We start from the raw sequence: 9,458 nt of genomic DNA, 5'->3' as shown, positions 1-9,458 counted from the left end.
GTCTACAGTATTTTTACCATCTTTATTTTACAGTCGATCGTCAGATATTGTTCAAGATTAACCTTCAGGGTGGATATAGCTCGCTCACACCGAGGACCTATCCACGTCAACATTTACCCAGAATGCTTTATGTTTAAATAAAATGGCTCCGTCCGTGTTAAAATATATTTWAAAAAAATTTACAAAACTAAACAGGCTACAGTATATATACTGTCTTTATTTTACAGTTAAAATATATGTTTATAAAAGAAAGTCTAATGTTACGACTAATCAGGGATCCCTTTAATATGACGTGTGTTTGTGTTCAGCTGTATGACGGCGACCTGGAGTCGGAGTTCAGACAGTTTCAGGACTGGCTGAAGACCTTTCCTCTCTATAAGGGAAGAGCAATCTCTGACGACGATGATGATGATGACCAGGACAGGCAGATGGGGAAATATAAAGTAAAGCTGGAGGAACTGTGTGTGTTGGTTCATCTGCTGGTGTTTCTGTTGAAAAGCATTCAGTTTCATCATTTCCACCCACCTTCAGGGTTCCTTCCTGGTTTACCCCATCGATCCAGAAGACAAAGAGGACCTCATGTGTCAGATCACAAACGGAATCCCCAAAAACTCTCCAATAAAAATTTTAGTCAGAGTTTACATCGTCAAGGTACTTGCCTGTCGCTGCCTCACATTGCAGATTGTACGTTATTAGGCTTAAAAGAAATACACTTTCATTCTGCAGGCCACCAGTCTGGCTCCTACAGACCCAAACGGTAAGGCCGACCCATATCTKATAATCAAGGTGGGAGAACAATGTCTGGACTCCAAAGATCGATACATCCCCAAACAGCTCAACCCAACGTTTGGAGAGTCAGTACTGTCCTGTCTTCATTTGTCCGCCTGTTTCTGACCCTCATCTCTAAATATATGATTCATATTTCAGGGTGTTTGAACTCACGGTGTCGTTTCCCCTGGAGACAGAGTTGGTCATCATGGTTATGGACCATGATCTCATCGGATCGGATGATGTTATCGGCGAGACCCGGGTTGACTTGGAGAACCGGTTCTACAGCCGACATCTGGCTTCCTGTGGTCTTGCTCTTTACTATGATACGTTAGTACCAAACGGCACACGGCATTGGCTCTACACTGGTGTTAGCCTGTGCTGCTTTTAAAGCCTGCCTGTCTGTCTGCCTTTGAAGTGACGGTTACAATAAGTGGCGTGATGCAAAGAAGCCGTCGACGATCCTGACTGAGCTCTGCAGGAAGAACGGGATCCCGTCTCCAGAGTTCAGAACATCTGAAGTGAAAGTACTCAACAAGATCTTTAAAATACCACCAGATGCTATACCTGAAGGTAGGAGATGAGTGGACGTCTATTTAATGTCAGAGACAACAACAAAACTACTTCATCTAGATTTATTTTGACATAGATTCTTGTCTAAGTAGCATCTGTCTTCTTTCGCTCTAACAGAAGTTTTGTTGTTTTCAGGGCTGTTGAAGAAGAACCAGCGGTCTCCAGAGGATGAGGCAGAGATAGAGGAGCATTCAGCCCTGAGTGTGCTGCAGCGCTGGGGCGAGATGAGAGAGTTCCTCCCTGGAGCCGTTTCTTTGGTCCCAGAACATGTGGAGATCCGGTCTCTGCAGAACCAGGACAGTCCTGGACTTCCACAGGTATCGACRCAGAAAAAAGAATAACGAGCTGTTTTAGTGTTGCTTTCAACAACGTGTGTTTGTGTGTTGCAGGGTTACCTTCATATGTGGGTAGACATGTTTCCCACTGATGTCCCAGCCCCGCCCGCTGTTGACATAAAGCCCCGCCTACCTGAGCAGTACGTCAGCAAAATGGACTGAAAAACTACAAAACACAGAATGAAACTTCACCTCTACTGTTGTTTTATGGCAGATACGAGCTGCGAGTGATCATCTGGAACACGGACGACGTGTTTCTGGACGACGTCAACCCGTTCACAGGCGACCCGTCCTCCGACATCTACGTCAAAGGGTTGGACTCACACTTACATGATCACAAAACTGGAACGGACTCAGTTCAGCTGTCCAAAATCCAGGTTCAGTGGTCCCTGCATGCAGTCCCCCTCTYAGCTCAGTGTTTCTGTGTGTTTGCAGCTGGATAAAAGGGCTGGAYGGAGACAAACAGGAGACTGATGTCCACTTCAACTCCCTGACTGGAGAAGGAAACTTTAACTGGAGATTTATTTTCCGCTTTGACTACCTTCCTACTGAGGTATTAAGCTGATCCCTGAGGTGTATCATTCAAAACTGGTTCTCTTGGGTTCTTCAGGACTCCGGTGTTTGCAGAAATAACACAAATAAAGGGAATAAATATGGTGGATAATACAGTAATACATTGTTTCTGCTATGGTAGAAAGAGGTGGTGTATAAAAAGAAGGAGTCTATCTTTTCTCTGGAAGAGTCTGAGTTTCGTCAGCCGGCTGTTCTGTCCCTTCAGGTCTGGGACTATGATCGTATCGGAGCCAATGACTTCCTAGGTGAGAAATAAATATTTACATTTGTTAAATTATAAACTCTTATTAATTTTTTTTGCTAAAAKCTTCTTTGTTTTCTCTGTTTTTTAAAGGCTCCATAGAGCTTTCTCTCAGTAACATGGTTCGACCTGCGAAAACAGCCAACAAGTGCACGATTGAGATGGCGAAGGACTTCGCCAGCCCTCGCTTCTCCATCTTCCGCGCCAAAAAGATGAAGGGCTGGTGGCCGCTGATCCGCCTGAAGACAGCCGAGGACTTCGAGCGCGAGGAGAAGGAGCGACAGGAGACCATGAAGAAGGGAAGCAAGAAAAAAAAGAAGAGCAAAGACAAGAGGAGCAAGCTGAGAGAAGAGGACATCCAGTACACCGACAACTTGGGCAACACTTTCCTCTTAATGGTACCAAATATTTACCSTTTTATTTATTTGAAACCAAGATTTAAATTAATCATAGTTTTTGACTCATCTTATATACTTACCTAGTGTTTACCGGCTACTTACCTGGCACTTACCTAGAACTTACTTATGTAGTACTTACCTGGTACTTACCCAGAACTTACTGGTACTTATGTAGTACTTACCTGGTACTTATGTAGTACTTATCTGTTACTTACCTAGTACTTACATGGTACTTATTACCTGGTTCTTACCTTGTAGTTACATGGTACTTACCTTGTTCTTGCCTACTTACCGGTTTCTTACCTGGCACTTATGTAGTACTTACATAATACTTACTTGGTACTTTTTGTTTCTTATCTGGTACTTACTTAGAACTTACCTGGTACTGGCTCTTACTGTACTTACCTAGAACTTACCTGGTTCTTACCTAGTACTTACATGGYACTTAACTGTTTCATACCTRATATTTAACTAGTACTTACATAGTACTTACATATACTTATCTGGTACTTTCCTAGTATTTACCTGGTACTTACATGTTCTTAASTAKTGCTTACCTGGTTCTTACCTAGTACTTACATGGTTTTTAACWGTTTCATACCTGGTATTTAACTAGTACTAACATAGTATTTACATGATACTTACCTGGTAATTTACCTTGTATTTACCTGGTACTTACATGTTCTTAACTAGTACCTAGTACTTACATGTACTTATTTRTTTCTTACCTGTACTTACCTAGTACTGACATGGTACTTACCTTGTTCTTACTTGTACTTAACTAGTACTTACCTGGTAATTACCTAGTTCTTACAAGTACATTCCTAGTACTTGCATGGTACTTATCTGTTTCTTACCTGATACTTACCTGGTAATTACCTGGTTCTTACTCGTACGTTCCTAGTACTTACCTGGTACTTGCGTAGTACTTACTTGATACTTACCTGGTTCATTGTTATTAATTTTATAAAGTCACGCTGAGCTGTTTGTGTGAAGGGGAAGGTGGAGGCGGAGCTTCAACTGGTGGCTTTAGAGCAAGCRGAGGCCAACCCTGTGGGACGAGCACGGAAAGAGCCGGAGCCTCTAGACAAGCCAAAGTAACTAATTTACATCATGCTTGAACCCAGAATAACTGTAAAATAAAGTTTACTCTTTTAAACACGGTGTGACTGGACCTGTAGGTAAACAGACACAAACTGTCTCCTTTCGTCTCTAGTCGTCCAACCACCAGCTTCAACTGGTTCATCAACCCAATGAAGACCTTCATCTTCCTCATCTGGAAGAACTACAAGAAGTACATCATAGCTCTGGTCATCCTCATCATCTTGACGCTCTTCCTGGTTCTCATCATCTACACGCTGCCGGGGCAAATCAGCTCCCTCATCGTCAAAGGATGAAGAAACGTCTTTGTCCTCTCATGCTGACTGATCGAACACTTTCTCTGTCTGTCGTCCATTGTAGATATTAATGAAGGATTTATTTTTGTGCTGGATTAGTCCATGACTAGAGGAAATTGTTTGTCACTGCTTACCTCAGATTTATAAATTTTAATAATTATTATAAACATACAGTTTATTTTACTATAACCTGATGAATCATCAYCTTTTCTAAACTGAAGCAGTAGAAGTTAATTCTAGGTGTGCTTTTGTTCATGTTTATATTCAGAAAAATAAAAATATCCACATCAGCCTACATTAAAACAAGTTCATTTTGCTTTAATGACCATCAAGGAGCCATATTTTAGGGCTCACTTCTTTTGTTCTTCACTGAGAAGACACTTCTTTGTGTGTTTTGTTGATTTAAAGGGCACTCATTGTGTTTTCTCATAAGTATGGGCACCATGATTGTACTGAAAAGGCACCCAGTGATGCACGTTTGTACAGTAATTATTATACTTTTTATTGCTTTGCTTAATTTATTTCTGTATTGTTACACCAACTCCCATCCTCCATTTCTCCATAGAAGGAAAACTCATTCACTAAATTACATCTTCTTTAATGGTTTTATCTTTTTTTTTTATCTTTTTTTACAGTAAGCTGCAGCATACAATAGGAAACTTCAATAATGGAGCTGCTTTGTATCTTTTTTCCTGTTTTTCTATGTGTGACCTTTAAAAGAAGCTGACATAGGAAAAGGTGAAAAGAGTTCAGCTAAAAGCAGGAATACAGTTAGTCTTTGTGCCACAGGAAGCTACAAACAGTTTGTTTACTGTGGAGAAGTTTACGCTGATTGTTTCCTGCTGATGCTCAGTCATGTCGATGCAAGTTTATTGGGCTCTTTTCCTCAGACACTAAGGAAATGATGTCAAGGGATGATTATAAATTATTTCCGTCATTAGCTGCTTTTATTTTTTTAAAGCCCCCRTTCTATTAATCTGTAGCTTTCTGAGTTGACTTATTCACTTATGAAGAGGTTTATAAATGAAATAAGTGCAGATTTTTTTATTTTCATTTTTTTTATTATCAGTGTGATTTTTGTCTATGGTGTCTAAATCCTGACAGAGTAGTGGGTGTTTTTGTCGAACCTTAGAAATAATTTTGTAATTTCACGCCGTATGCTCAGAGGATGAGTTGGGAATGAATCTCAGCTTCTACCACACCAAATATTTGCTCAGTATCTGTAAAAGTAAGTGAATTAAAGTCATTTTGTGTCGACTTTTGATCTATTTTTTCAGTCATATGTTACTTTTAGTTTCATCTAAAGCTGGTATAAGGCAAGGGTGCTTTAGGTCCATCATTGGGGGGTTATGCTCTAAAGTCMTGCATGTCATTTTTAGCAATCATGCTTAAATTATGACATCATAAATTTTTAAATCAGGTTAAAATGGAGACAACAAGAACAATGCATATGTCCAGTTAATTTCTATTGTGTTTGAGCAAATTATTAMATTTTATTGGAGGGTTTATTTTGACTTGATTAAATTATYGTGGAGGTCATAACCCCCCMTGCAAATTACGCCAGTGGTATAAGGATACTCTTAAAAGTTCTCATTACAAGTCATTAGGAATGGACAAAAAATATAATAATTAAATTGTCTCAAATCGATGGTTGATGTGTCCTTAAATTAAACTTTTCAAGCAAAGTTTGTAGTTGTTGACTAGATGTCAACAACTTGCATTTGTTTTCCAAAAACAGTCAAAGTGACTGTAAAAAAGGTTAAATTTATTGACCACATTTGTTTGCCCACGCTGACTACAGTTAGCCTGATGTATGCCAGTTACATGACTGAAGCCTTTAAGTGCTTTTGGTGGATTCAGTTGACTTTGTTTACACTGAGTGTGGACCCGCATTTCAGAATTAACCTACAGATAAAATAAATGAATAAATAAAAAATACTAGAAACTGCACGTTGCAGTTCAGGTCRGGATGATGATGATGATGATTTTTAATATTTGATTTTTGATACAACCTCCCAGTTCTCCCAGTAGGGGCTCGGTCAGCAGTGCGCGCCGCCGCGGCCGAGAGGGCTCCGCCGCTGTGCACCGTGAACGCGCATCTCCATGCGGTTCGATAAAGAAACGAAAAGAGAAAAGAGCCGCTGCTGAGTGACGGACAAACCCACCGAGACCCCTCTGATCCTGCGATCCGAACCCGGTGCCACAGTGGGTCCGCTGGGTCCGGTTCTCCCCTGCAGAACCTCCGCTCTTTGTCAGCCGGTCCACGAAGCCCGGAGCTGCGCTTTGTGGGTTTCATTCTTCTGGATGAAGACGCTCAGAGGGAGGCTGCTGGCTTTTCCGTCTTATCTTTTATTTTTCTGAGCATTATTTTTTTTTGTGAAGTTTTAGCTGTTGGGTTGAATCCCCGTCCGGACCGAGTCACCTTTTGTTCGGAGGGAAGAGGCGTTAGATGCTGCGGTTCTGTTCCACTGGTCCACACTTCCCAGAACATCTCAGTGCACGGATGCTGATTTTCCTTTTCATGATTCTGGGTGAGTCTGACTGAATCCTGGACATTTTTAAATAACTCCACGTTTTTTTTAAATGTATTTTATTCATTGATTCAGTGGTTTTCATGTGGATCTGATCCGTCCCGGTCCAACTGACCCTGGTTGTGAATCATGCCGGAGTGCGTCTCCGTGTCGGAGTTCGTGCAGGAGGTTCAGGAGGACTGGAGCTCCCCGACCACCTCCTCCTTCACCTCCAAGATGATGGGCTGCAGGAACACGGTCTACGTGCTGGAGGAGGTGAGTCCTGACCGGGGGCACCAGTAACAGGTTCTGCAGGTTCTGTTAAAAAAAGAAAAAGAAACATCATCTCCTCTATAAATTAATGGTCCATGGCTCTCTGGAGAAAAAAAAAAGGGGGGGGGGTGGTCCCCCTCCTGGTCTTTGTGCACTGAGTGCTGCTCTCAGCATTTCCCCACCTTTTCTGCTACAAATGATTTTCCTCTCCTGCTGCAAACTCATGATAATCACACAGGTGACACAAGGTTTCTGCTGTTTCCCCCCCTGACGGAGTGATGGAAGACCTGCACTCCTGCTCTTACTGGTGAGCTGGTGCATGATGTCACCAGACTTCATGCACCAGCTCAGCTCTGCCCTCTGTGAGCACACAGAGACACCCCCCCACCACCATCAGCTCTGAGCCGTGATAACATCTGTGTGCAAAACGATAACATCTGCAGTGAACAAAACTGAAAAGAACTGCGAATCAAAACACTGCAGATTCAGCTGATTCACTGTCAGGAGGCAGATGAGCTGCTTTGGGAACAATTCTTTAATTAGGATGAAAGTTTTCAAAGATGAGCGCAGGGTGGCACCCAAAAAACCAAAAGCCATGATGACCACCAAAACTTCACTGAACGAAGAACAAACATGGAACCAGAAATGCACCAGAGAGACTTTGACAGTTTATATTGAAGAAAACAAACTTTATTGTTCCAACGCTATTTTCTATCTGCTGAACCTGCTGAGACATTTGGAGGTCAAGTGATAAATGAATATCAGGGCTGTTCAACTTGTTCTGGAGGCCACAGTTACTGCAGGTCAACGGCTCAGGGACCGAACATCCAGCAAATAAAGTCATTATGTAAATAAACCAAGTATTACAAAGATCTGTTACCTTTGAAATAGTTTATTTTACTGCATTCAACCATGAATACAACATAGTGATAATAAAACAACAAACAAAAACAAAAAGAACACATTGTGCCTCCTATTTACCAGAAATAATATTTCAAAATCACAGACGCCAAATTTTTAAACCAATTTTATTTTCACTTTCATAATTTTATCTTCAACTGCTTGTAATTTTAACTGTCTGGAGTGTTCATAGAAATGGTTTTTACCAGTTTATAGCCAAGATTCTGATGTTTCTGTAGAAACCAAACATGTCTGTGTTTAACTAAAAGAACTTRGAGTGATTAAAGTAGAAACCGAGGGTTTGGGCTCAAAAGATGAATGAACCAATAGGCGGGCCAAACTTTGGTCACTTGTGGGCAAGATGTGGCCTGCGGGCCATCAGTTGAATAGCCCTGATGTATGGTAAACAGTATAGTTGCTAAAAGTATTTTACCCTTTTTTTTCGTTTGCAATAATTGGCTTCATTTTAGTCTTTTTAAAAACAGAATTTGCACTTTCTATTTTATGTCAGTCTGATGACATCATTTTAAAATATTAAATCAAATGTTATACTCAGTACTCAAGTAGCCTTTTTACTAAATATTAAATCCTGGAGTACTCTACCCACCTCTGGTAATAAATGAATTTCAGGAGATTTATTTGAAAATCACATTTTTATTAAGKCTTACTTCAGTTTTGGACTTGACAGTTGAAACTGCAAAAAGAACAATCAGCTTATCGAAGCTTGTGTTTCCTTTCCTAAATTCACATTTATAATCAAAACTTATTCCTTAAAAAATACACATCGCCAAAGTTTTTAATAAAAACATTTTGAGAGTTTGTGTTAGGGAGTCTCAGCTATACCACGCAAAGTTTTAGCTCGTTTTATTTGTAAAATAACATATATACATTAATTTTGATCACGTGTTTGTTAAAGAGAAATCAACAAACCCACCCCACACTTTTCAGAATTTATTATTTTTTTTAAGTTTGTTCTTGAGTTGGTCTAAAACCCCAGTTTCAAACACATTGTTGAGCTTTATTTTAAAAACCACAAAACAAACTACTGCAGTCGTGTTTTTTCAGGGTGACACATTTTATTGAGGGTAGGTGTTTTTGGTATCCAGACCAGAGAGAAACTTCAGAGTAAAAAGTAAAAAGTCAGTTGATGAAGATGTCCTTTAAATTGAAAATGTCTTCTTCAACTAAATTTTCTAAAACCYAAAAGACAAAAGTTTTGTGTTTTCCTGGATTGGGCAGAAATTGTAATAATTAGGCCAAAAAATCTCTGTAAGTTTTTTTAACCTAAACAAGCAGCAGATTTACTGATTCTCTTGATTTTTAGCTATTTTTTATTTTTATTTTTAACCAGTTTATGGTTGTACACAGTTTGTGTAGGTGCTGTCCTGCTGTGTGTTTTTGTAGGGGAGTTTGTGTTAAGGCAGCGTGCAGCAGGACCCCCACCCCCCTACAACAGCAGAGTTATTGACCTGAAGAGCGGCCTGAAAAAC

At 40.3% G+C, this 9,458-nt stretch overlaps 2 protein-coding genes across 3 annotated transcripts in view; both read left to right on the top strand.

Moving 5' to 3' along the window:
- Positions 1–5,542, top strand: part of LOC106535018 (fer-1 like family member 4) — a gene marked incomplete at its 5' end in the record, with an annotated part of 15,349 nt that extends 9,807 nt beyond the window's left edge. Inside the window, 13 exon segments of one of the 2 annotated variants that reach the window (XM_014031870.1) lie at positions 309–443; positions 532–651; positions 727–854; positions 928–1,098; positions 1,187–1,341; positions 1,477–1,658; positions 1,731–1,816; positions 1,891–1,989; positions 2,112–2,229; positions 2,455–2,494; positions 2,584–2,888; positions 3,885–3,985; positions 4,105–5,542. In XM_014031870.1, the coding sequence (XP_013887324.1) occupies positions 309–443; positions 532–651; positions 727–854; positions 928–1,098; positions 1,187–1,341; positions 1,477–1,658; positions 1,731–1,816; positions 1,891–1,989; positions 2,112–2,229; positions 2,455–2,494; positions 2,584–2,888; positions 3,885–3,985; positions 4,105–4,285 (1,821 nt within the window). 2 annotated transcript variants of the gene reach the window in all.
- Positions 5,543–6,309: 767 nt separating this feature from the next.
- Positions 6,310–9,458, top strand: part of LOC106535016 (arf-GAP with SH3 domain, ANK repeat and PH domain-containing protein 1) — a 5,356-nt gene continuing 2,207 nt past the window's right edge. The window contains exons 1-2 of the mRNA XM_014031868.1: positions 6,310–6,816; positions 6,892–7,071. Coding sequence (XP_013887322.1) covers positions 6,946–7,071 — 126 coding nt within the window. The 5' untranslated portion in view covers positions 6,310–6,816; positions 6,892–6,945. The remainder of the gene's footprint in view (positions 6,817–6,891; positions 7,072–9,458) is intronic.

The sequence above is a fragment of the Austrofundulus limnaeus genome, unplaced genomic scaffold, assembly GCF_001266775.1.
Source record: "Austrofundulus limnaeus strain Quisiro unplaced genomic scaffold, Austrofundulus_limnaeus-1.0 Scaffold1339, whole genome shotgun sequence".
Classification (NCBI taxonomy): domain Eukaryota; kingdom Metazoa; phylum Chordata; class Actinopteri; order Cyprinodontiformes; family Rivulidae; genus Austrofundulus; species Austrofundulus limnaeus.
The sequence above is the reverse complement of the archived record's forward strand: the minus strand, read 5'-3'. Positions and strand labels throughout refer to the sequence as shown.